This window comes from Curcuma longa, chromosome 17, assembly GCF_044706935.1.
Source record: "Curcuma longa cultivar G26 ecotype Majalengka, Jawa Barat chromosome 17, ITB_CL_G26_1.1, whole genome shotgun sequence".
Classification (NCBI taxonomy): domain Eukaryota; kingdom Viridiplantae; phylum Streptophyta; class Magnoliopsida; order Zingiberales; family Zingiberaceae; genus Curcuma; species Curcuma longa.
In genome coordinates, this window is record NC_133877.1 from 1397995 (window position 1) to 1425063 (window position 27069).

General features: G+C 39.4%; 4 protein-coding genes and 1 pseudogene across 4 annotated transcripts; 3 read left to right on the plus strand and 2 right to left on the minus strand.

Annotated features, from left to right (window-relative positions):
• Window positions 1–658: 658 nt before the first annotated feature.
• Window positions 659–2626, minus strand: LOC141848269 (uncharacterized; annotated as a pseudogene).
• A 293-nt stretch (window positions 2627–2919) lies between these two features.
• Window positions 2920–7582, minus strand: LOC141848569 (V-type proton ATPase subunit E-like). The gene is made up of 6 exons (XM_074736613.1): window positions 7376–7582; window positions 6119–6219; window positions 4733–4913; window positions 4175–4371; window positions 3539–3638; window positions 2920–3159 (listed from the first exon to the last, which is right to left on the minus strand). The coding sequence occupies exons 1-6, from the start codon at window positions 7475–7477 to the stop codon at window positions 3124–3126; spliced, it is 717 nt and encodes a 238-aa protein (XP_074592714.1). The 5' UTR covers window positions 7478–7582; the 3' UTR covers window positions 2920–3123.
• A 1729-nt stretch (window positions 7583–9311) lies between these two features.
• On the plus strand, window positions 9312–10281 carry LOC141811673 (transcription factor WRKY19-like). Its single transcript, XM_074699703.1, has 3 exons — window positions 9312–9607; window positions 9696–9830; window positions 9904–10281. Exons 1-3 carry the CDS (start codon window positions 9369–9371, stop codon window positions 10265–10267), a joined length of 738 nt encoding a protein of 245 aa, XP_074555804.1. The 5' UTR covers window positions 9312–9368; the 3' UTR covers window positions 10268–10281.
• Window positions 10282–17996: 7715 nt separating this feature from the next.
• Window positions 17997–19072, plus strand: LOC141811672 (transcription factor WRKY19-like). Its single transcript, XM_074699702.1, has 3 exons — window positions 17997–18284; window positions 18371–18505; window positions 18591–19072. The coding sequence occupies exons 1-3, from the start codon at window positions 18046–18048 to the stop codon at window positions 18982–18984; spliced, it is 768 nt and encodes a 255-aa protein (XP_074555803.1). The 5' UTR covers window positions 17997–18045; the 3' UTR covers window positions 18985–19072.
• Window positions 19073–25342: 6270 nt separating this feature from the next.
• LOC141848232 (transcription factor WRKY19-like) lies at window positions 25343–26279 on the plus strand. Its single transcript, XM_074736292.1, has 3 exons — window positions 25343–25612; window positions 25657–25811; window positions 25889–26279. Exons 1-3 carry the CDS (start codon window positions 25343–25345, stop codon window positions 26277–26279), a joined length of 816 nt encoding a protein of 271 aa, XP_074592393.1.
• Window positions 26280–27069: the final 790 nt, after the last annotated feature.

Below are 27069 nucleotides of genomic sequence, written 5' to 3' on the forward strand. Positions count from 1 at the left end.
CCGGCCGCCGGACCGACACCGGTCGACGCGCCGACGAGTGGCGCGTCGTTCGGGGCGAGTACGGCGGCCGGAGGTGGCCGGACGGCGGCGAAACGGGAGTGGCGCTAGGGGTGTAATCGAGAACCAAGCCGAACAGTAAGAGGCTCGAGTCTCGAGCTCGGTTCGTTTTTCCTAAGCTTCGAGTTTGGTTCAAGTTCGGTTCGTGCTTTAACTTAAGCTCGAGCTCGGCTCGTAATGAAATTAAATAGTTCGCAAACGGCTCGAGTTCGGTTCGAAAAAGGCTCGTTTTAAAGTTAAACGAGTTTAGTTCGAGCTCGGTTCAAAAATAGCTCGTTTAAAAATTAAACGAACTTAGTTCGAGCTTGACTCGTTAATATAAAATATTTATAATTCGTTATATATATATATATATATATATATATATATATATATATATATTCGGGAAATTGTTCATTATGTATTCCGGTCCCAACTTAATGGCTCTCAACCGATATCTTCACGAGCCTCCGAGCGCCGATCCTTTTCCACCTCGGGCTTCGCTGAATGCTTGAAAATAGAAATCGGTCGAGCTCGGCTCGTTAGCTTGATCGACGGACTTGGGACGAACCTTTTTAGAGCCGAGACTCGAATAGCTTGTGAGCAGCTCAGCTAGCTATAAGATTAAACATCAGGATTGCATATCAGAAGATGTCGTCCGTTGCACAAATAGTCTAAGTCTCTCCGTCTCACCGATCGCAGTTAACCATCCTGTAAGAATATCCATTGTCACATAATTTGGTTTGCATCCCTGAAAACTCATCTTGTCCATAAGCTCGAAGGCTTTATCAGACATGTTATAGTCCTTAAGACCCTTGAAAATGGAAGTGTAGGTCGTGGCGTCGGGCAATATATCTTGTTCCTGCATCTCGTCGAAGAGGTCTATTGCGGCATCAACTTTTTGATTCTTACAATAAGAATCAATGAGGATGTTATAAATAACAGTGTTGGCTGGCACCACTGACACATCCATGCTCCTGAAGATCTTCATAGCCTGGTCGAGTTCGCCAACCTTGCAGTAACCGTTGATCAGAGTTCCATAAGTGACAACATCAGGTTTGAATCCATCATCGACCATTTCGCTGATGAATTTATCAACCTTCGAAAAATCACCAGCCTTGCAGAATGCATCTATCAAAGTATTGTATATGAAGATATCAGGCCTAAGTCCTGCCTTGCACATTTCGTCGTGTATCTCGAATGCCTTATCCAACCTTTTCTTCTTGCAAAACCCACTGATCAAAGTGTTATAGCTCTTTATGTCTACTCGAAAACCATTCTTTCTCATCAACGGCATAATCGAATAAGCATCATCCAGTTTTCCAATTTGAGTCAACCCAGAGATGAGAGTGAAGTATGTTGTAGAAATAGGAGAAACCCCTTCCTTGATCATCTCATCAAACAATGCCGTCGCCCTTCCTACATTGTTGGAATGAAGAAAAGCACCAATCAGGATGTTATAGGTGATAGCATCGCCTTTAACTTCCGGCCACTCCACCTTTTTTTTCGAAAGAAATCGAGGGCACTTCCGATCATCCCATGCCTGCACATTCCATTTACAAAGGTGTTCAGCGTAACCACATTGACAGCCACCCTTTCCTTCTCCATCCGGGTAAGCAATTCATGAGCCATGTCCAACTCTGCAGCCTTGCAGAAGGCATCGATCAAGCTGGTGTAAGTCACACTGTCAGGAACACAAGCATGGGATCACAAGGAGAGACCATGAAGCCTTCCTGCCTTGCAGAAGGCATGAGCTGTTGTCATCCAGTGTCAGGATCAAGCATGGCTTGATTTCATCCTATCAAGCAAGGAGAGACCATCCTGAAGCCTTCCTGCCTTGCAGAGCCCATCGATGAGAGTGTTAAAAATGATTGTGTCAGGGGACACCCCCAAATCTGGGCTTGACATTGCGTCGAGCACCTTCAGTGCATCGTCCAGGCGACGGGATTTGCAGAGGTGATTGATGAGTATACCGAAGGTGACTACGCTGGGACGAACGCCCAAGCCTTTCATCTCCGAAAAAAGAAGATTCATCCTCGCGAAGTCTCGAATTGAAGCGAGGCCGGTCAAAAGGGCGTTGCACACAGGGGCATCGATGGAGCCGCCAGCATCCTTTACGGCGTGGAAGAAATCCCAGGCCCCGGAGGTGGCGCCGCCGCGGCACAGCTTGTTGATGAGCTGAGTGAACAGGAAGGCGTCGGCCGGGAAAAATCCCATCTTGCACATCCTGACGAGAAGGGCGACGGACTCCTCGTTCATGGGCTGGCTTCGCTTGGCGAGGCCCGAGAAAACGATCGATCGAGTGGCGGCGTCAGGCGGGGAAGTGGAGTCAGGGGAAAGCATGCCGCGGAGGATCGACAAGGCGGCGGAGAGGCTGCCAGGAGAGGCGGAGCCGAGCAGGGAGCGGAGCTGGTAGTTAAGGTGGCGAAGTGAGTCATTGGGGGAGGGTTTCTCAGTTAAGAGGTGCTTCACGTCGCTCCGGGTGCCTACGCCACCATCGCAATCGACGGCGGTGGAAGAGGAGGCGGCGTGGCGGCGGTGGAAGAGGAGGAGGCGGCGTGGAAGAGGATTCTTCACCAGCTTCATCTTCCGTTTGGCCACTCGACGCGGCTGCTTTGGCCAAAACCTGGATTCTTATACCCGATAAGGAATCCGTTGGAAGGCGTCGACAGCGTCCATACTGCCATTAGATTCGTGCGGTGAACGTGATTAACCTGATTGAGTACCAATTCATCACCATCCTTAATATCATTGACAACAGAATATATAATTAAGAAAATATATATAGTAAACAATGTAGGTGAAAATTTAATTTTCTTAAACTTTTTTTTATTTCTCTTAAACCAAACTTAAATAGCTGCAATACAATACAATGATCGATTTTTTATATGTAAGTGCAACCGTATGAATGAACTAACAACTTGTGTATTTCATCTTTTCCAAAGAAATTTGATCACTGAGCATTTGCTGGCTCAATCACGATAAAAAATATTATGATACAGATTTCATAATCATCTGCTCAAATAGAATATTCGAAAAAGTGCTCGAATGGATCATTATTTTAGACAACGATGGAGAAACCATCTATTAAGCAGCAACCTGACCATAGAGATGCTTCCTTATCTGCAATCAACCGAAACAACTCAACTATTAGAAATTTAATGACAAATATTCTCAAAGAGATTTGTGAATGTTTATGATGACAAATATATTGTGCTTCCACAGAAGGGGACTAAGTTACACTAACTAACTTTTCATTTTCAACAAATCTTATTTTGAATGATGAAAAAAAAAGATAAGCAATGTTATCGAGTGTTTATATTCAAAATAAAAGGGCAAATTTCATTTCAATGCTTTTAAATCACCTTTTTAAATATGTATTTCCATCCAAACACTAAGTAGATTAAAAATGACAGGAAATTAGAGGGATAAAATTCCACTCCAAAGAGAATATCTTGAATCTTGTTTCTATAGCATTCACTGAAGTTATATAAGTGAGTACCTCAGGCAATTTCTTGCGGAAAGCGACATCCAATCTTGCATCAAGCGTATTTTCACAGACAATCTTCCCATCTATAGAAGCCAAGGCAACACCACCAGAGCTGATAATAAAGGATTTGTGTTAACGAAATAGAAGGACTGCACTCACACAAATTAACTCGATGCATATAATAGGAGCAAACAATTTGATTAACTATTGTTGTTTACACAGCACAATTGATATTATCAACCATGTAAAGATACCAAGTGTCCATTTAAGTGAATAGATGGACGGGATATAGGCCGGACAACTTTTGTTTTTGAACCATCCTTGCTGGGATCCTTTTCTAGTTTATGTATTAAGTTGGACATGGTATTTATGCTCCAATTTGAGGGAAAAGTGTTGAAGTCGGTAGGTATGTGTTTGGATTTAGACCCGCATTAGATGTTTAAGATTATGGTTTATGGTTGTCTAACAAATTAGTCCTCTTTGCAACAAGCAACACAATAATGTCTTTCCATGGCATTCAACAACTATAAAAAAAGTGATTATTAATCAAGTAGGGGTAAAACACTAAATTATGATAAATGTATTCAACTCCTAATCCCCATGGATGTAAAAATGGATATCTATGACTATGTTCTGAAAGTGCATTACCAATGGAGACCATGAGCGTTATGGTGACTAGGGGCAGGTGGTAAGTAGACATTAGTGTCTACAACAATATTTGGTGGGTGAACACTTTCTTTAGCTGCATATTCATTTTTTGCTGACTCCAAAACAGACTCCACAAGATGAAGATCTTCTGTCCGACAACGCAACAAAACAGCTGGTTCTTTCAATCTGAGCAAGCTCTACAAGGACAAAAGAATTCCAATTTCAACTCCAATGAATTTGGAATGGAAAAAATAAATGAATTGAAGAACCAATCCTTTAAACTTAGCACACATAAAGAGAATAAAACATATTGCTTGGACTATAAGCAGAGAATCTTAGTAGTCTTTAGTTAGATCAAGGTGGAAAATAATGGTGAAATAATTAACATCAATGGCTAGCTATAAATAGGAAAGACTTTAGGTCATGCCATCATAATGCTAGTCTCACAAGTTCAAAGATTATATCAAAATAAGCTAAACCTGAGTTCTAAGTATTTCCTACTATAAATGTTTACTGTCAGTAAGTAGTAATGCAAGAAAAGATGCACAAGAATCAAACCTGAACAATGAGATCCTTCAATAGGTGTTTATATGAATGATCATGATGGATAACATTCAAGATGTGATGATGGCTGACACTCAGGAGCTCCTTTGCAGCAGCCTCTTTCATGGAGCCGACTAAATCATCTTGAGATTGAAGAACTTTGATACGAGAAGCATTCAGCTGCATTGAATATTCACTGCAGATAGCAATAGAGGAGACTCATGTTATCATTGATCACCATAAATAACTTAATATCCATTATTAGATGATAACTTATCAAAATATAAAGAATAAACTTCTCTCGACAATATATAAAAGGCAAGAGGATTATTATGGAGCAAACCAAACTCCAACTTCACTGTCTATAATCCTTTTGAGTACTTTATGAATACTTTAAAGTTTTTCAATAATTTGTCCTTATTCATTTAACGTAACACATTTCAAAAGAAATTGCTCCTAAAAAAATATTTTACATAAATACCAAGTTGAGATGAAAAGTATTACATTGAATTTGACAGCTGACATAAATATACAGGTGAACTAATCATAGACAAGCGTTAGCTCAATCCCATTCCTTTGCGAAAATCTAAAAAGGTTATATACATATATAGTCTTTCCATAAATTAGCTGATGAAATTTATATATTTATATTCCATATTATATATTTCTTGGTTCTCTAATCCAAAATATATGCATTTACATAATTTCAGTTATTTATATTTTCAATCATTGTCCTTTTTAGTTTGGGACACAGCATGACTCACGCATCTAGTTCCTATGCTTTTAGCTGGTCAGTATATTTTCTTTGTGACAAACAAAAACATGACATAGAGAAGCAATTTCTTCATATACAATTTTCAATGGAATAAATAAACGCTAAAATGAAAAATATTTGTGTACATGTTTTGAATTTTATGGTATATGGAAAATTAAAGCAGTTAAGAATTAGAAATCATGATGTCAGGATGATGGATCAAGTACATAGTTAATGAGGTTACTATCTAATCAAGATATCAAAGTATTATGACATTGTTGTGATTGCCTTCGCATGCAAATGAAGTAATTGTGTTATTTATTACCTCTTTTTAATGATAATATGTTCTTCATAGAAGAGTTGTGTTAGTTTGTATAGCACCAACCAACAATAGCTCATAGATTGTTTCCAAACTTAGTTGTCTGGATGAACTACACTTAATGACCACAAAATTAATGAAGCTGGCTATGTCGTATGTAAACATTAATTTTGACATAATTCACAAAATGAAGTGACCACTGAACATCAATGAACCAAATGTTTGCTGGAAAATTAGTACGGTGTACCAAAAATAGCAAGTGACAAGATCATTGGTTAGAAAATTAACAAAGATAAAGCAGAAGAAAATCAATGGACAAGTATTTTACATTTTCTTCCGAATTTCAACTTGTTTCTCTTTACGTTCATATTCTTGTCTGATCTTCTTCTTTTCAGCTTCAACAAGTTGTAACTTCTCGATGTTAAATTCCTAGAAAGCAAATTGAGGAGCACACAGTTAAACAAAGACCAAAGCAAAAAAGCTTAGTAGAGTGAGAAATCAAAATGACATGTCATGCAATGAAAAATGCTTCTTAATTTATACTTATAATTCTTGGAGAAATGATGCTATGGCAACCACTGTGTTTGGTAGGGAAACCGATCTGTCCAGTAGGGATAAAGACGAGCTAGTGTCTGAAGAAAATATTCTCATCATACCATATGTGTGTTCATCTTGAGCATCAATTATCTTTCTATAACTCAATTTACATTTAATTAACATGCAGCTATGTCTGAATAAATATTTTTGAAGAGTTGATGCCTCTTTTACCTCTTTTAGTTCCCCTTCTAATGATTTCTTCTTCTTTTTTAATTGCAAGGGCATTCCATGAACATTTCCTTTGATTGAGAAAATTTTGATAAGTAATCCATCAACATATTTGGTATGCAATCAGTCCATATTAGTAGTGAGTTAGTTTATTGAATTACTCACATTCAGCAATGCTTCCCCAAGCTGAGTTCCACTATGATTTTGTTGAATCTCCAAGGATGATTCACCTCCTTAACTCCATTGATATCGAGGCTACTCCGATAATCTACAGCGAGTTATGGTACCACAAAAAATTGATACTGGTTGAACATGTCTCACTGTGTTTGTTAAGGCTCTAAACTTTAAATTGAATCCCTTATTTATGTTCATTAACATCAATCACTCCCATGCTTCCTTTTACCTACCATTTATTGACGTCTAATAAAAAATATAAGCCATAGGCACTTGTAATATGAAGCAAATGAAAATAAGGCGAAAATCCAATTAATACTATCGAGAATAAACAGTACAGGGTTTAGGGGTGATAGATCGCCATAAAAGAGCAGGGTCGAATCCTTGGGGGAACAATCCCTTGGGAAATAAATTTCCTTTAAAATCGCTGTGGGTTTACCGCAAGAGAATAAACAGTACGACATAGCTTGTATGTGTGTTATCATGCTAAAAAATAAGATTTTTATTATTGTTATTTATCATACAGTTGGATCACGGATCGACAAACCCTGACTAGTTCGCTTTGTCCAATTATGAGCGACAAACAGCAAACGAAGACCGAATAAGAAGAAAGCAAAACTAGAGGAAGAGATCCGGAAAGTCATACCTCTTCGGCGGAGATGGAGATCTCGTTGGCCTTCTCCTCCGCCTCCTGGCGGATAAACCGCACCATCTGCTGGATCTGCTTGGAGACATCGGCGTCGTTCATCTTCCCTCTCCGGATGCCTTCCGATCGTCTGGAAACGAGATCGGAGAAGACCGACCGCCACAAGGGAGGCAGCAGCAGGAAGTCAAGACGACGGACGATGGACCAAAGAGCCAACTTCAGATCTCAACGGTTCCGCTCCAAGTATTTTTGTAAACGGAAACCCAACTTCACATCTCAACGGTTCATCATCGTACTTTAACTCTCCGTCCGTTAGATGATGGCCGAGGTGCAATGAACCAAATCTACCGCTGTGGTGATTGGACGAATCATGGCAAGGGACAAGAATATCAAAAAGGCATCTCAATATCTTGAAAATGTTTTTATTCTATTGTTATAATATTTTTTAATTAAAATTATTTCAACAAACTTAAAATTATAATTAAAATTAATTCAACTTAATTAAAATCGTTGAAATACTATTATAATAATTTTGATTGAAATCATTATCAAAATTACTCAGATCAATTATAGTCAAAGATGTTTTAATTATTCATGATGGATCAATTTTATCATCCATCACATCAATTTCGGGAAGGACTATTTGTTGCCTATGCGGGACAAGATAAGAACGTAGGAATAATAATAATAATTATTATTATTATTCGTTGACCAATGATAATTATAAATCTGTAACAACTACATTGAATGTATACGTCATCACATCAATGAGCTCACCATCGACAAAGTCATTCAACGGCAATAGCAACGTGTCGAGAACACGAGTTCAACCAAATCGCAAATCGTGTCTCGATCAAGTTTGAATGATGCGCACCTAGACATGTTTCACATTCTCTATAAGTGACGTCATGATTTTGTTTCCTTCGCCGTGCACCTTCCGTCCACCTTCGGTAGAAATACACGTGTTTTGCTGTCGTTATTCGATCGCGTGGAAGTGGAATTAACCATCTCGACTCCAATTATATTCCCACACGTGTCGAACTAGTGTTGGCAAATGAAATGAGGTCGATCGATGGTTAGCCAAATAGACAGCGACGGCTTGAAATCACATACTGTCGTTCCACGTGGCATATTGGCTCATGTTGCTCCTGAGATCGTGCTCAAAAATAGTTATGGCAATGGGCCCACCCTACCAAGAATTCCCAATCGGCGGCTGCGTAAAAGTGGAAATTATATTTTTAGAAAACATAAAATTAATCGTATAAAATACGGTACACTTATTGTGGCATTTCAAAAAAGCACAATTAACTTTTAGATTTTACAAAAGACGTATTTATTTTTCATTTAGGACACTGTAGTCTGAATTTGGAAGAACACCCCTGTAATATTGGATTTGAAATAATAATTATCAATTTAATTTGGATCCGTCGAATTGACTTACTCCATTAAATAATTTAAATTAATTGAATTAAAATTTTATTAATTAATTTGATTTGGATCTGTCGAACTGACTTACTCCGTCGAATTGAGGTAATCAACTCAGTTATGCTCCGTGCATCATGTAGTTCTTTTGAATGCAATACAAGTTGATTGATGGAGTAAAATGAGAAATAAATGTACCCTTTGAAAAAATCGGAAAGTTAGTTACTGTCTTTTTTAAAATTCATAATTTAAAATTTATCCTTTTGTCCTTTTTACAAAGAAATTGATGCTGATATTTTGCAATTGAGGGTTTACAATTTCCAATATTAGTGAATTCTCGTCCACTTCCCAGCAATTTTTCTGTGCAAAATCGTCCTTCCACTTCGCATCCCAACGACTCGTTTTGTCTGACAAATCCCTCGCCGTTGAATTCCACGCGCTTCTTCGTCGCCAATCATGGTCCTTATATAACTCTCTGGGGAAGCACTTCGATCGATCGATCGATCTTCAACTACAGCACGGCGCCGGAAACTGGAGCCGATCCATTCCCTGTTTCTCGACAGCTGCATCCATGGAGGCCAGTGCTGGCGCTGCTCTGCTCGCGGAGCTCAACCAAGCCAAGAAGCTGCTCCTGCAGCTGGAGCTAAATCTGCATGGCCTTGACCTCTGCAAAGCTCTAACGCCCAGGATCGCTTCCTCCATCCACAACTCAATTCTCATGGCTGAATCCTTCTGCCTCAACGCTGGTCACGATCGGCCACCCTGCTCATCGCTCGCCCTGCGACCTCACGCCGAGACGCCCAGGAGAAGGTATACGTGCTTCGCATGCACGCAGTTGTGCTGACCCACATGCATCATGAAGCCGACCGACGATGAAGGATTCTGATTTAATTTGCAGGAAGTCGCTGCGCTCGTGGAGGTGCCAGGTTAGGCTGAGCTCGGTGGCCGGCGGAGTGGAAGGCCCGGGGGAGGACGACGGCTTCACCTGGAGGAAGTACGGGCAGAAAGCGATCCTCGGAGCCAAATATCCAAGGTCAGTCAGTGGTGAAGTACTCCAGTCGATCTCGTTCGACCAAAACCATTCTGACGAGCTCTTCTCGCCGCAGGGCCTATTTCCGGTGCGCTCATCGGGCCTCGCACGGTTGCCCGGCGAAGAAGCAGGTGCAGCGATCGGAAGACGACCCGTCGGTCTACGACGTCACCTACCACGAGGACCACACTTGCCTTCAGCAGCCAAGGGAGGAAAAGGAGGAGCAGGGAGGAGCAATGCAAGGCCACCAAGAACAGAGTGCGGAAGCGGCGCAGAAACTTGAAGGAGAGGAGCTCGCGGGGCAGATTGCGCCTTTCTTTTCTCCCGTGGTGGAGCAGTTTTTCTGTGCTTCCCCGTACCTGCAGTTTGGGGGCTTTGATGAAGCAGAGAGCAGTTTGCTTCCAATGGAGTTCGAAACTTCGACGGAGACTGGGAAATGAACCCTGACAGGCACAGCATCTAGGCAGGAGTTGAATTGATGCATTAGTAGAGCTGTCAAACGGACCAATCCATGGCGGGGCGGGCTAACCCATGGCGGGTCCATCATATGGTGGGCCGGGGCGGGCTAACCCATCAATTTAGCGGGTCCAAAAATCTCCAACCCAACCCAACTCAAGGCGGGCCGCGGGTTAAGTGGGCCAACCCGCGGGCCTATTAAAAAATAAAAAAATATTAAAAATTTTAAGTTTAAAGTATAATTTAAATTGATTAAGTTGAAAATTTTAAATTTGAATTATAATTTTTAAACTTAAATTGTATTTTAAATAGATGAAACTCACTGATTCAATAAGTTTTATACTTTAATTTTAAAATTTAAAATAAATAAATAAACTTTCTCAACCCGCGGGCCAACTCAAGCCCGCCGCGGGCCAACCCACGCGGGTCGCGGGCCTAGGCGGGTCAATCCACTTCAATCCATCTTAAAATGAGTTGATAAAATTTCAACCCAACCCGCCTAAATTTCTTGACGGGGCGGACCAATCCGGCGGGCCTAACCCAACTTGACGGCTATATCATTAGCATGCACGAATTGATGTTATTGTTGTTTCAGAAAATTTTAAAAAAAAAGATAATAATTTGGAATTCATTTCAATTAATCGAGGTATAATAATCAAAGATCAACATGAATTCGATAATATTTTCAAATTTATCACTATGATTATTGATTAAAATTATTACGATTATATACCATATTTGATTTACTTTCTCTTCGGACCTCGCTCGCACGGCTGCCCCGCGAAGAAGCAAGCGTAACGCGATCGGACGACGACGATCCGTTGGTCTACGACGTCACCTACCGCGCGAGGACCACCCTTTCCTCGAGTAGCCAAGGGAGGAGGAGGAGCGCAGAAGCTGGGCGGCGCTCGCGGTGCAATGCAGCACGACCAGGAACAGAGTGGACTGAAACTTGAAGGAGAGGAGGAGTTCGCGGGGCAGATTGCGCCTTCCTTTGGGCCCGTGGAGGAGCAGTTTGTCCCTGCTTCGCCGTACCAGTTTGGCGGCTTTCATGGAAAATATGGAGCGGAGAGCATTTTGCTTCCGATGGAGTTTGAGGAAGACTTGGATGCAATAATAATAATGTAATTGCTGCTTTTGTCGTTTCAGAAAATTAAAAGAAAAGAAAAGGAAATTGTGGTGTTGGTTCTTGCCTTGTTGTTTAATGATAGTTCTTTGAGTCATGGCGTCAACAAAGTTCTAGCCGTACGTAGTTATGTGACTGCATGAATTGTCCCAAGGGGGTGGTGGGGCCTCGAGGTAGTGGGGTGCGCTCGCGTCTGCTGCTGCGCGGGGACCACCGGTTTGGTGGTCAATGGTGGGCGGAAGGAAATAGGGCCGTCCATGACGTGGACCCGCACTGGTTTTTCTAAATTTTCAAATAATTTCTCGAACCGTGGAGATGATTTTATAAAATAATACTCTTCTTTTCTTGGATAAAAGTTAAAATTCATCCTCCAATAATCTTACACGATCGATCTCATGACTATTTATAAAGAAATAAATAAAGAAGTTGTAGCCAACGATGTCACACGATCAGTCTCACAACTATTTATGAGGAGGTAAATCGAGAAGCTGCAGTTGACCACGATAGAGGAAGGTATTAGCTCGGCTTCGTCAAGATTCAAACTCTTGTCCTCTTCTACAACTCTGCTCATTCGTAACCAACTCAGCTATATCCCGGAAGCAAAAACTCAAATCATAGGTGGTTTCCAAATTGTTCAAATCGCATAGTATCGGTTTGGTGCATTTACCATTTTTCCTTTCACAAAAATCTTGTACATGGCCGCGTGACCATCGGAAATAAAAGATCAATCCAAACCGCATTCGTGTTTTCTCAAAGAAAGTGGTATTCGTCCAAACCAAAGGCCATGGCCGACAAACGGTGCAACTTATTAATTACCAATGAACGACAAAATAAAATTTTCAACGAACGATGATCTTTTGCCGCTTGTAAAAAGCGAAGAAAGAGAAGCTGAGAAACATCGAGCAGGTGTGTAATATTTTTTTGACAAACTGTGCAAGTTCTTCTCAAGTGGAGGTTCACAGCAGGTTAAAATCATCGCTCTGGTGAAGTTTCATTTTCAGTGAATTTTTTAGCTTATTGAATGTGGGAACGACAATTAAAGAAAACCTAATAGCGTAGCTCTGATGCAGCTTCTTCTTCGACAAACAGTTCAGTTTATGTGTTTGACAATCTTCAAGAGGCAGTTGTTTTTTATCACACCTCCCTCCTAACATTTAAGTTGAAACAAACAAAATCTAGCTCCAGATAGTGGTGTTGGTAGTTCTCTCTTATTGTATTAAACAAGGGTTCAAGCTCAGTGTTGGCCAATAGGTGTAAGCAACACCAGCTTGAAATATTTTCAGTAGTAGCTAAATTCTATCAACCAACATTTCAGATAATCTATAAACTGCATAAACGATGATAACATCTTAAATTGCCCTTATCAATATTGTAGTGTAGGGCGTCTTCGTAATATATATGCCTAATATTTATTGTTGTAGTTATAGAAAAAAATAGTAGCAGTAATAATTGAAATCCTAGCGTGGAAGAAGTTTTACATTCTCATCAATCTCATGAACAAGTTGTAAGTTTTCTTATACTAATATGTAAATAAATTAATATGATGTATAGATTAGCATTATATGTAAACTTGTCAATATGGTTTAATAAAATATTGATTATCTTATGTTATTAATATTATGCATATGGACTTTATTGTTTATTTTTTTGTCTTGAAATTTGTTTGTGAAATATTGAAATTTAAAATGTGTAAATGATATATTAACTTCCTTAACTATAATATATTATGGAAATATTTGTGTATTTAGTAGAAGTGATTATTATTTCTGATTGCATTAATGTAGGGATCCATTTTATGATGAAGTGCTATCATGTAAGTGGAATCAAATGATTTACAAAACAAAACTCACTCGATGATTGTACATTAAATATAAATATCAGTAGTAGTAAGATATCATCTTCCAGCTCTGTTAGTGTTGTGGTGAGTACCGAAGAGAGAATGAATATTAGATACAATTTGAAAGAAAGAATTATTAATATTGACGATGTCATAGATGAGAGTTTGGAACAAATATTTGAAGATACGTGGACTCAACCATAATATTATGAAATTAGAATACTAGCAGAAATTGAAAATGATATCTCCATTGATAAATTTATAACGAATGATATGAACTATTCAATAAATCCACTAGTGATCTTCAATGAGTATAATGATCTTAAAGATGCATTTCCATTAGCTGAAGATGTCTATGTAATGAACTCAATACTTATTACAGTGCAAGGGCAAGAACAAGTCAGGAGTGATGAATTTTTTATTGACAAAGTAATGTAAAATTTAATCTATAATAAATTGTAAAAGTTATATTTGAAATAGTAATGTAATATGCACTCAATTGAAGTATTGATATAATATATTTTACTTTATCTTTCATATTCTTCACTCCACTCAATGACGATACTAGTAACTTAAAAAACTATTGATTCTTATGTAGATATTCCTAACTCAAAAACATTTTAAAACACTTGCTGACATGTTATGAAAAGGTAGTTCATTATAAAATAAAGGACTCAAAGAAAATCAAAGTTAAAGTAATTTTTGATACTAAAAACTTCACATGTGCAATAATTGCAAAGGGAGAAATAGAATTGACAATTACAAAATATTTAGAAGAACACCGATGTCGTCTTGGCTTAGAACGATCTATCATCCTACATACACAACTTCTTTTATAGTTTTTTAGATTGAAAGTCAATTTATGTTTGTGGATGAGGTGGATTGATAAACAACACACTAAGAAAAATTGCACAATATTTTTATAATCGTAGTGAGGAAGTGTTTAAATTTGCAAGCCCTTTAACACTATTTACTTTGAAGGAGATTGAAATTAAAAAAGAAAGAATTGGGTACTATACAATAAATCCACATAGTAGAATAGAAATGGAGGTAGCGACTTCTGGATCCTCCTATATAGTTGACATTGAGAGTCATAAATGTGATTGTGGTGAGTTTCAGATATCAGGGCTTCCTTGCTCACATGATATTTGCAGTGTGTGTTCAGGAAAATGGTCTCGTATTCGTATTGTGAGCAATATTTTTATTTAAACATGGATTGTATATATCCATGTGGAAGTAAACAATTTTGGCCTTTAGGTGCACAAGATTTAACTGTTTGTCCACCCCATAGCGTCTTGCAACTTGGCAAAAGGAAGAAAGCAAGGATCGAGTCGAAGCATACCAGAAAGATTAAAACAATGTGCACAATAGGTGTACAAACAAGTAGGGCATAATAAAAGATCATGTAGAAACTCTCTTGGCGAACAATCTGATGGGAAATAAACCAGGAGAGAAATAAAGGAAGTTGAGGAGGGTAAGAAAATTGAAAAAGAAGAAAAAATTTAGATATGTAAGAAGAGAAGATTATAATAGTCACCTATGAGATAGAAGAAGAAGAAGAAGAAGAGGCAAATAAAATAGAGGCAAGGGATAAGGAAGTCGGGGCTTTCTTTTTGAATGTAAATAAAGTAAGTTGAGTTATTTATAGTAATTCATAAATAATAAATGTAATTTTGTTAATTTCACTTTTTTTTATTTGTTAAATACATTGAGATGTGTATTATTGTAAAAACTAGAAGGTAAATTTAGGAGAGAGGGGGGGAATGAAAGACAAGATTACAATGTTACAATATAGTGGGCAACGAGATTGATGAAGTAGGTGAGGCCGAAAAAAAACAAAAGAGAAGGAACTCAATACAATGAGGAACTCAATACAATGAGGTTGAAGACTATTAAAGTAAGTTGAGATATATACAGTAATATTGTAATACTATTTGAAAATTCATAGATTTCACTTAATCTTTTATTTGCTAAATAATTGTAGTTGTAATATATCAAAAATAAATTTATAGAGACGATCAAAAAATGAGACAAAGGCGTGGCTATTTCATGTCAGTACTTGTGAATTTGAGATGGCTTAATTCAGACTTTGTATGAGAGAAAAACTACTACTTATTGATAAGAAATGTTTTCCTTACATATGTCTTAGGCATCCTTTTTACTAATAAAAAGTAATCAATGCATGCATACATTTAATTACTCTTCAGGAAACCATTTTAGTCTAGTATACTAGAAATTCGTTTATTACTCAACTGATTCAGGGTACAAATTTTTCTTCGTATATGATAACTTATATTATGTTTATGATCATATTAGTATAGTAAATTACAAATATATCTTAAATTTTACAGTCATATGGCGACCAACTTTATACCACATAATTAAAACTAATTTTTCTAATCAGAAAGTTAAGTATATTTTTATGTATGTTGATAGTTCACATTTTCATCTAATGGCCATGAGCATTGACACTGAATAATCACATGCATAAAGCGTCAACGTTTCAACATGGATATGGTAATAATATATGATATCCCGGAATAATCCATGGCCAACAAGGCAGAAGTTTGACTTTGCTGTTCTTCTGCTTTTCATGGTTGACGTTCACATTTCCTTGCAATAGTAATTTCTGATATTTATGGTTACGATGGCATGTTAACGTCACATGAGATCATAAGTTGGATAGGATAATTCAGTGTATGAAGCTCTCGTTAATATTTTAATTCGAATGATTCAACTTCAACTAGACAAGGGCTAAAGGTTCTAAATTGCAGGGTATCACGATCCGTAACTGATGTGTGTTAATCCTGACAGGAGCCATAGGAGGGGAAGGCCGCTTGTAACTCGAAGCTACAAGAGGGGAGGAGCTGGATTTTAACTGCAACACATAGCTTAGCTGATCCAAACATCACCTGCAGGACATGCCAAATTAAAACATTTCTAAGATTTTTTTTTCTGCAAAATGGTGGAATCCGCCACTTTAGTGGTCCCATATGGTTAGTCCTACGACTAAGAAAGTAAATCGAAAAATTACAGTTGATCACGACGACGCAGAAGGTTTGGTAAATGGACTGATATAAATAGTCGTTTGGTAGATCCTGACCTAACTAGCATCTTAGTTTGGATTGGTTTGTATCTTTGCACTAACATAACAATCGTTAGTGCAAAGAACGGATTGATGCATTAGCGTGATTAGATTGCAAGAACGAATTGACGTTATTGTTGTTTCAGAAAATTAAAAACAAAAAAAAAATTTTAAAAAAGAGGAACTTGTGGTGTCGGTTGTTAGATTTAACGACAGCGTAACAATAAAGATGATAATCTCAAATTCATTTCAATTAATCGAGATATAATAATCAAAGATAAAACATGAATACGAGAGACTCATCTTGCAGCGATCTTAGACAGAAATCGATATAAACATGCAAGTAAAAAAAATCAATCGACCGTGACTCACTCAAAAAAAAAATTGATAAATCTCATCGGCCACCAGGATAAATCGAAAAGTACATGCAACGGCCAATCCAGACACCCAGTATCCTTTAATTGCGCTTCCTATTTAAAGTAAAATCCCTGTAAATACGTCATAGTTGAGGATCGAATCGCAGATGCCTGAGTGACAACTTGGATGTCCTACCGCGACACCATTACCCCGAGGACTCACTCAAACTCAATGACCAATGACATATAAAAATCGATAACAGCTAATTCAAATGCATTCATACCAATGAGCTAGCCATTGATGTTAAGTGTGATTAGTTGAAGGGTTATGAACAAGAGTTCGACAAATTGGTATATCGTGTCTCGATCAAGTTTGATATTCTTGTTCATGCGCCGTCGCTAGAATCTACATGGCCCTACGTGGTCACGTAGTCGTCGATGATTTTCCTTTTTTTTCCATGCGCAGTAGCGTTCGCTGCATTTTCCCAGTTTCCTAATGTAGACATAAAAAACACGTGCGCGCGCGCGCGTTTTGCTGCCGTTATTGGATCGGGTGAATTATGCGGTACACGATTCTCGAAATAGCACCAACTGGGTGCTCCCGAAGCGCCGTTTTGCTTTCGTCGATCCTAGACTTAAAAATTGACGTAACATTCCGTCCGTGTGTAGTAAATTTCAGAGTCGGAGTCGAAGATTAATAAAGGTAAAAGTTATAACAGTGTTAAATATAATAAATAATACATAAAAAATAATTTTACTACAATAATACTAAAATAATTTTTTTTTCAGAATAAAATAAATGAAACACTCTCTTGATATTTTTTAATAAAAAAACTATCCTACATATTTGGCAACGAATGATTAGCCAAATGACAGCGACGGCTCGGAATCAGATACTGTCGTTCCACGTGGCATCTTGCCCCATGCTGCTCCTGAGCTCGTGCTTAAAAATAGTAACATGGACCCACTCAACAGCCGAATAAAAATGGAAATTACTTTTTTAGAAAATATAAAATTAATCGAATAAAATATATATTTTTTGTCTTTTGGACCTTTTTATAAAGAAATAGGGAGTGGCATTTTGCAATAATTGAGGGCTTAATTGCTTAATTTCCAATTTCAGTGAATTCTCGTCCAGTTCCCAGCAATTTCCCTTTTCAAAAATCATCCTCCACTTCGCGTACCAGCGACTCGTTTTGTCTGACAAATCCCTCGCCGTTGAATTCCCACGCGCTGCTTCATCGCCGATCATCTTCCTTATATAACTCGCTCGGGGAGCACTTCGATCGATCTTCTACTACACCACAGAGCCGGAAACTGGAGCCGATCCATTCCCCTGCTTCTCGACAGCTGCGTCCATGGAGGCCAATGCCTGCGCTGCTCTGCTCGCGGAGCTCAACCAAGCCGAGAAGCTGCTCAAGCAGCTGGAGTTAAATCTGCAGGGCCTTGACCTCTGCAAAGCTCTAACGCCCAGGATCGCTTCCTCCATCCACAACTCAATTCTCATGGCTGAATCCTTCTGCCTCAACGCTGGCCACGATCGGCCACCCTGCTCCTCGCTCGCCCTGCGACCTCACGCCGAGACGCCCAGGAGAAGGTACGTGCTTCGCGTGCACGCAGTTGTACTGACCCACACGCATCATGAAGCCGACCGACGATGAAGGATTCTGATTTAATTTGCAGGAAGTCGCTGCGCTCTTGGAGGTGCCAGGTGAGGCTGAGCTCGGGGGCTGGCGGAGGGAAAGTCCCAGGGGACGACGACGGCTTCACCTGGAGGAAGTACGGTCAGAAAGAGATCCTCGGAGCCAAATATCCAAGGTCAGTCAGTCACTACAGTCACAGTACAGTACTGCAGTCGATCTCACTCAACCAAAACCATTCTGACGAGCTCTTCTCGCCGCAGGGCCTATTTCCGGTGCACTCATCGGACCTCGCAGGGCTGCCCCGCAAAGAAGCAGGTGCAGCGATCGGACGACGACCCGTCGGTCTACGACGTCACCTACCACGAGGACCACACTTGCATCGAGCAGCCAAGGGAGGAGGAGCAGGGCGGCGCACACGGTGCGATGCAGCACGACCAGGAACATAGTGCGGCGGCGCTGAAACCTGAAGGAGAGGAAGAGTTCGTGGGGAAGATTTCGCCTTCCTTTGCGCCCGTGGAGGAGCAGTTTTTCTGTGCTTCGCCGTACCAGTTTGGGGGCTTTGATGGAGCAGAGAGCAGTTTGCTTCCGATGGAGTTCGAATGGGAGATCGTCGACCCTGACAGCGTCTGGGCAGGAGTTGAATGGATGCAATAATGTGAATTAGACGGCAGGAATTAATAAAATTTTTATTAATGATCCTAATTCACAATCTCAATTAATTAATATTAATAAACTTTTTTAATTTAATTGATCTGATGTATGGAATAAACATATTCAAACTCTTACCTAATTAAATATCAAACTTACTTTAGGATATTTATTACCGCCCTGTCAAGGGAGACATAAGTCTCCTTAAATATATTTAAATGAAAAAAAGATATGGATGGAGACAATCAAGATGCATCATGTATCTCTCATGTTTGACAAAGATATGGCATCTCCAAGCATAACAAGAGAACGCACGCAACAACTCAACAAGTGTAAGGATCCTTCTTGTCTCTGAGACATAATTGAGTTAATTACAACGGAATAAAATTACTGAAATGGATAAGAGTCGAGTCAAGACAATACCTCCTCTGTTATGGTCAACTGTATTTTCTCGATTTACCCCTCACAGATGGCCGTAAAGGCGACCGTGTGAGGCCGGAGTAGCAGATTTTACCTTTTGCTGAAGTAAGGATCCTTCTTGTAACTCTCTAAAACCTACTATTATAGGAAAGTCAAAGTTTATTCATGTGGAGATAACACATCGAATGTGTCCGGCCTGCTCCACTCTCAATAGACTCCATCCCTGGCTGACTTCATGCCCAATTGGCTCCATGCCCAATTGATTCCGTGCCCAATTGGCTTCATTCCCGACAAACTCCATGTCCGATCGACTCCACGCTTGATTGACTCCACGTCCGATTGGCTCCATGCCCAATCGACATCGTGACGTCCCAAATAAAGGTCAACTCCTTAGTAGGCATAGTCTCGCAAGGTTCGTACTCTTGTCCAATTAAGTAACTTTACTCCACCCGTCCTACTTCTCTCACTCATAGCCGCCTAAGCGATATGTGCAATAGTAAAGTTCTTAACGATAGATTACCCACCACACTTAGGCTGCGTTTGGTTTAAGAAATACAGAAATACAGAGACAGAAATACAGAAATACAGAGACAGTAGAGACAGGGACGCATTTACAATGGTCTTCGTCGGCGGTGACCGGACGACGGCGTGACGGTGCCGGAAGCGGAGATGAGTAGAAATTCTGTCTCCGTCTCCATTTCAGTGTCCCCAGTTTGATAGTGAACAGAAATTCTGTCTGAGACGGAGACAAAAATTCTATTTCTGTCTCTGTCTCTCAAAATCAAACGGGGGCGGAGACAGAAATCCTATTTCTGTCTCTGTATTTGTGTCCCTGTCTCCGGAAACAAACGCAGCCTTAATACAACATAACTTTTTACCGTACTAAGCATGATAATGAAACCCTCTCTTATCATGATGGGATATTTTCTTTACCTTCGATGTGACATCTTTATAGATGACTTTATAAAAGAACTCCGCTTCCCGCAGCTTAGGTATTTACACACTGTACTCCAATTTTTTGCATTTCTTATTCTTTTTTTCGACTTCCGATCGACGGATTTACTTTGGCGTCGGAATAGCTGAGTCAAAGCACTCCCGACCTCCGACCTCCATTCTAACACTTTTTCTCCTCTTTGAAGCTCTACAATTAAGGACACTGTCTTCTCTAACTGCTTGTTGGCTTCATACAACTCCGTCAATGTAGAAGTCAGATCTCAAACATGAACACCTACATATGCTACAACCCAACATTGACATACCCCACAACACACTCTGATCTGCCTTTCCCAAACTTCACTAAATTCTCAACGGTTCTACACGAGGTATGTCCCAATCTTCTAGATCGGAAGACCACATCATAGGTTTCACATTCATCTTCTTTTTCAATTTTTTGACTTGCTTTTAGTTCATGATGAGCATGCCAACGAACCCTAAATGACATGACTCAAGAATGATAGTTCTTTGATGGAGTTTCACATTCATCTTTTTTTAGTAGCCGTAGTTATGTGACTACATAACAAAATCCTATGAAAAAAAAATCCTTCGCACATCATTTTTTTATAAAAAAATAATCAAAGTTATAAAATGAAAAACAAAATAGTGTTCATGTGATATAAATGAAATTCAGATCTCCATACTATTTTTGTCCTTTCATATTAACTTTAGCTGTCGAAGCATAGTGTCACCAGTACTGAACTTTCTGGGATGGAATGACGTCATCGATCTACATGGCCATGACGTCACAAATGCCACCGTAGTTAGTCTAGATGCAGATGCATCATCGCGAAGGAAAATAAATTAAATAGATTTGAGTGTTTGATTTGTCAATATTGGAAAACAAATTCGATTAAACTTCCTCGACTCGCGATCTATGCTGTCTGGAAATTTGGAGACGGGAAACGAGAAACGCGAAAACGGAAACGGGAAACGGCAATAGTTGAAGTTTTCCACATTTTGGAAACGTCGAGACCTCATCTTCCAACCGCGCTTCTTCCAATCTTCCGACCGCGCTTCTTCCAATAAGCCCAATTAAAAACCAATTAACTTGAGCCTAAGAGCAACCCAAATTACTTAAGGATTAATGGTTAAAGGATATTGGATTTATAATTTATTGGATAATGGTATTGGATCTTCACCATTTGATCCGTTAAGAAGATATGACATGTCCCTAATCCCGATTGTCCTTTTCTCCCATCTCCCGCATTTCCCAAATCAGCGATTCTCTTTTTCTCCATCTCCCGATCGCGTCGTCCGCCTCCCTGTTCTTCTTCTCCAGCGTCGCACGCGAGGGTTGGCCGCCGGTGCCAAGACGGAAGGCAGTCTCCGGCGACCTAATCCTTCTTCGTTGGCAGCGGCAGCGTCGGCGACGGCTCCGTCTCCGTTCCCCCCTCTGATGCTACTGCTCCTGCTGATCTGGTATCGATTTTCCCGAGCCCTTCTCCCCCTCTACTCAAGTTTCCGGTTCCGGCTTTCGATATTGTTTTGTTCACGACCAAACTCACCCTCTACCACGATGATCACGAAGACCAGAATATGGATTTCCTTCAAAAGTGGGGATTCAATTCAGTGGAATAGAAAAATAAAGGCATGTATAAGCCTTTAGAAGTCTAAGGGCTGGTAGGAGGAAGCTTTCCTCGGGCATGGGAGAGAGGAGGATGTCGATGAGTATGAGGAGGCGGACGAGGATGAGTCGGTGAAGGGGAGACCGGCCGTTTCTGGTAAGTTTCGGCGTATGGAAACGTTTCTCAACGTTTCGGAAACGGGGACGGACATGAATCTGCCGTTTCCAGACAGCATAGCTCGCGATACGTGTGTTTAATTGTTTTTATAAAATTTATTTGTTATTCTTAAATTTTTGTTTTCAAAAATGATATTCTGATCATACTTTAGATCTATAAATTTTTATCTTTATTTATTTTAACTTTTTAATCATGTTCTTCCAATTTGGATAGAGCTGAGGCCATCATAATAAAATTTCAAGTCCGGTTCATTTTTCCCGAGCATAAATTTAAGTTAAAAAATTAAAAATTAAAAACAGTGAGAAAAAATTATTAGGTTACAAGGGTGCAAACATAGTCTCACATTTAAAATACATGAAAAAGATCATGGAATTAAAAGGATGGAAAGTATCTTCATTGGTATGAGACCTTTTGGGGAGAGCCCAAGAACAAAATCATGAGGACTTAGGTCCAAAGTGGACAAATATCATACCATTGTAGAGATATTTTGATTCCATCAGTACCAACAAATGGTATCAGAGCGAGACCGCTCTTCACCGGACTAACCGCCGGATGAGCCATGATCCAGATCTAACCATGTGATTTGAACCTTAAATAAAAGAAGTTGGTGCTCCCGTGTCTGAATCAAGAGGACCAGATACCAGGTGAGAAGTCCTAGTAGGTCGGGTGGACCGAGAGGCAAAAAGTCCTATAGTTGCGACTAGGTGGGAAGTCCTAGTAGATCGAGGGGCAAAAAAAAATCTTAGTTCCGACTAGGTGGGAAGTCCTAGTAGGTCGGGTGGACCGAGGGGCAAAAAGTAAACATAGTTCCACATCTAAAGTACATGGAAATGATCATGGGATTAAAAGGATGTAAAGTATCTCCATTGGTATGAGGTGTTTTGGGGAGAGCCCAAGATATAAGGCCTTTTGGGGAGAGCCCAAGAACAAAGCCATGAGGACTTAGGCTCAAAGTGGAAAATATTATATCATTGTGGAGATATTTTGATTCCATCTGTACTAACAAAAATAAATTTTTATTTAAACTTAAAAATCAAACGAAATTAATTTCTACCGTAATTCTAATTATGTTCCTAATTAATTTCCGTGTTTCATAATTCTATTAGGAATGGATGACTATCCAAAATATCGTACTATAAATAAAATAATTAAAAAATATGAATTTTTTATACTTTGCTTTTTTATAAATCCGTCTAACTCGCAATCGGTGTTAAATTATATTAGATTAAAAAAATTTCAATCCATCAAAATATGGATTGATTAGCATATTTCGATGATAAAAAAAGTATATTTTTATACATTTTGAATATAAATTGCAATTTTACTTTACATCATAATTATTAAAAAAACATTCTACTTATTATAATCCATACCCTATATCCTAGGTCGTGCTTAAAAATAAAAAATGATATGCTATATGAAAATGTAGCATGAAAACACAACATGATACACTTTATTGCATAGATGTGTGATTCACTGCATGAAGTGTGTTATATTATATTTTCATACTATATTTTTCATGTAATGTATTATTGCTTTTTAAAAATAATCATGGAAATGGACCCACCCAATCAGTCAATAATCCAATTGGCCCAGCCAACGGCCGCAAAAATATTCTTTAAAGAAAAAAAGAAATTAAGAAAATTACATTCATAATTTTTAAAATCATTAAATTCAGAACTAGTAACTAATGTTAATATTTTGAGATTTAAAATTATAATTTTTAAAAGTGGATTCAAGAATTCATTTAGAAATTATTTATTTAAAAAAATATAAAAATTATAAATAAAGAGGAGATATTTAGGAGTTATGTGAGTGACTGTGTGTCTGACCGCTAGTTGCATTTTAGCGGTAATATTCTCCTGCGTCGTGATCAACTACAGTTTCTCAATTTACCTCCTCACAAATGGTTGTGGGGCCGACTGTGTGGGGTCGTTAAGGTGGTGGATTCCACTTTTTTACAAAAGAAGAGCTAGTGGCATTTTAGCGAACTGGCCATGACGTCATATTATTTTTGTCCTTTCATATTAACTTTATCTATCGAAGCCTGGAAGGGGATGGCCAAGCATACTTTCATGTCATCTTTTATAAATCTGTTCCATCATAATCAATTTCACTATGCTCTAAGGATTAAAATTATATTGGATAAATTTTTTATAATGATCGGCTCCATTATCAAAACGGCCCAATATTAAAAAACTCACTAATAGATTTTTTTAAAAAGTATGAATATTATTAGGTTGATAAGAGTCTATTATCTAAATAACAGTTCAATCAATAGTTATATATTACTAAAAAGACTCAAATTCAAAATTTTAGATAATATATATTTTTATATTTATCATTAAGATAAGACAGTTTGATAAATTAAAAAATTTTCTTCTATAAAAGATGAAATTTATCACTTTAACGATCTTGTTTAGTTTCACAATCATATATTAAAAGTAAATCGGGAAACATGGATTTGTTCCGCCCCATCACAGGACGAATTTAAGACGAATTGATGCATTCCAGAGTGGAGGTGGACTTTTGTTCCCACACGGCATGTGAGCTTTGGCAGCACGTGACGAGCAATTTTACTTTACATCATAATTATTAAAAAAACATTCTACGTATTATAATACGTGCCCACTGAAAACGAGGTCGCGTTTAAAAATAATCATGGAAATGGACCCACCCAACCAATCAATAATCCAATTAGCGCAGCCAACGGCCGCAAAAATATTTTTTTAAGAAAAAAATTAAGAAGTTAAGAAAATTACATCCATAATTTTTAAAATCATTAAATTCAGAAGTAGTAACTAATGTTAATATTTTGAGATTTAAAATTATAATTTTTAAAAGCGGATTCAAGAATTCATTTAGAAATTATTTATTTAAAAAAACATAAAAATTACAAATAAAAAAGAGATATTTAGGAGTTCTCTGAGTGTCTGACCGCCGGTGGCATTTTGCAATTGAAGGCTTGCAATTTTCCAATATTAGCGAACTGCCCAAGTTCTCGTCGGACTTCCCCGCAATTTCCCCCGTGCTGCGAGCTGACGACTCCCTCGCATTTCAATCCCCACGCGCTTCTTCATAGCCGATCATCTCCCTCTTCGTGCGCTATATAACTAGCTCGGGAAGCACGTCGATCGATCTTCTACTACAACACAGCGCCAGAAACTGGAGTTGATCCATTCCCCTGCTTCTTGACAGCTGCGTCCATGGAGGCCAGTGCCCGCGCTGCTCTGCTCGCCGAGCTTAACCAAGCCATGGAGCTGGTCAGGCAGCTACAGTTCAACCCGCGTGACCTCTGCAACTGCAAGACTCTAACGCCCAGGATCGCCTCCTCCATCCACAACTCAATTCTCATGGCCGAATCGTCCGAACCCTTCGGAACCAACGCCGGCCACGATCGGCCTCCGTGTTCCTCGGTCGCCTTGCGACCTCGCGCCGAAACGTCCAGGAGAAGGTACGTGCTTCGCATGCACGCAGTACTGACCCACATGCATCATGAAGCTGGTCGACGATGATGAAGGATTCTGATTTAATTTGCAGGAAGTCGCTGCGCTCTTGGAGGTGCCAGGTGAGGCTGAGCTCGGTGGCCGGCGGAGTGAAAGTCCCGGGGGACGACGACGGCTTCGCCTGGAGGAAGTACGGTCAGAAAAAGATCCTCGGAGCCAAATATCCAAGGTCAGTCAGTCACTACAGTCACAGTACAGTCGATCTCACTCGACCAAAACCATTCTGACGAGCTCTTCTCGCCGCAGGTCCTATTTCCGGTGCGCTCATCGAGCCTCGCACGGTTGCCCGGCGAAGAAGCAGGTGCAGCGATCGGACGACGACCCGTCAGTCTACGATGTCACCTACGACGACGTCCACACTTGCCTCGAGCAGCCAAGGGAGGAGGAGCAGGGCGGCGCTCGCGGTGCAATGCAGCACGACCAGGAACAGAGTGCGGCGGCGCTGAAACCTGAAGGAGAGGAGGAGTTCGTGGGGCAGATTTCGCCTTCCTTTGAGCCCGCCGAGGAGCAGTTTTTCTGTGCTTCGCCGAACAACTTTGGGGGCTTTGATGGCGCAGAGAGCAGTTTGCTTCCGATGGAGTTCGACTGGGAGATCGACCCCGACAGCATCTGGGCAGGAGTTGAATGGATGCAATAATGTGAATTAGACTGCAGGAATTGATGCTTTTTGGTTTATTGCTTTTTGTTCATGAGCATATCAATAAACCCTAAGTGACGATATCGCAGAAGAATGATAATTGTTCTTTGATGGGCATGGGGTCATGGTGGTCGACAAAGTTCAGGCGTGAGTCTCCTGCATGTGTACGCACGTTGAATGACTACATGCCCAGTCGATTGTTTTTAATATATATATAAGTTTGATATTTTAATTTTAATATTTCAATCTATTTATAAGTTCATAGTTAGATTCAAGATGAGACAAAAGAATACAATAATAAATCAAATATTTTGACCAAAATTCGTAAATAGTCTATAGTATTTAAAATATTTTGTACCGTGAGGATCCGCTCCAATTATTGTTGTTAATGGAAACTTAACTTCACATCTCAACGGTTCGTCGTCGTCCTTCGACTCTCCGTCCGTTAGATGACGGAGGAGGTAAATGTTTGTATTCCATCCAATTCCGCAAATGAACCTGCTTATCTACCCCTGTAGTGATTGGATAGCCGACTGTGCGCCAGGCTGGCATAAAGGACGATAAATTATTTTGATCACGGGTAAAAAATAATAAAACAGTACGTCTCGTATTTTCGGAATCAAGACGCATCACTTTTTTACTTTTAATCAAACGTACGTCGCAATAAATGATTGAACTACCTATCCTGTCGGCTGCATTAAATACATGTCAAATGAATTTAATCTGTTCAACAATAAATTTATCTTATTCTATAATATTTATATTATAATAATTTAAAAAATCATAATTA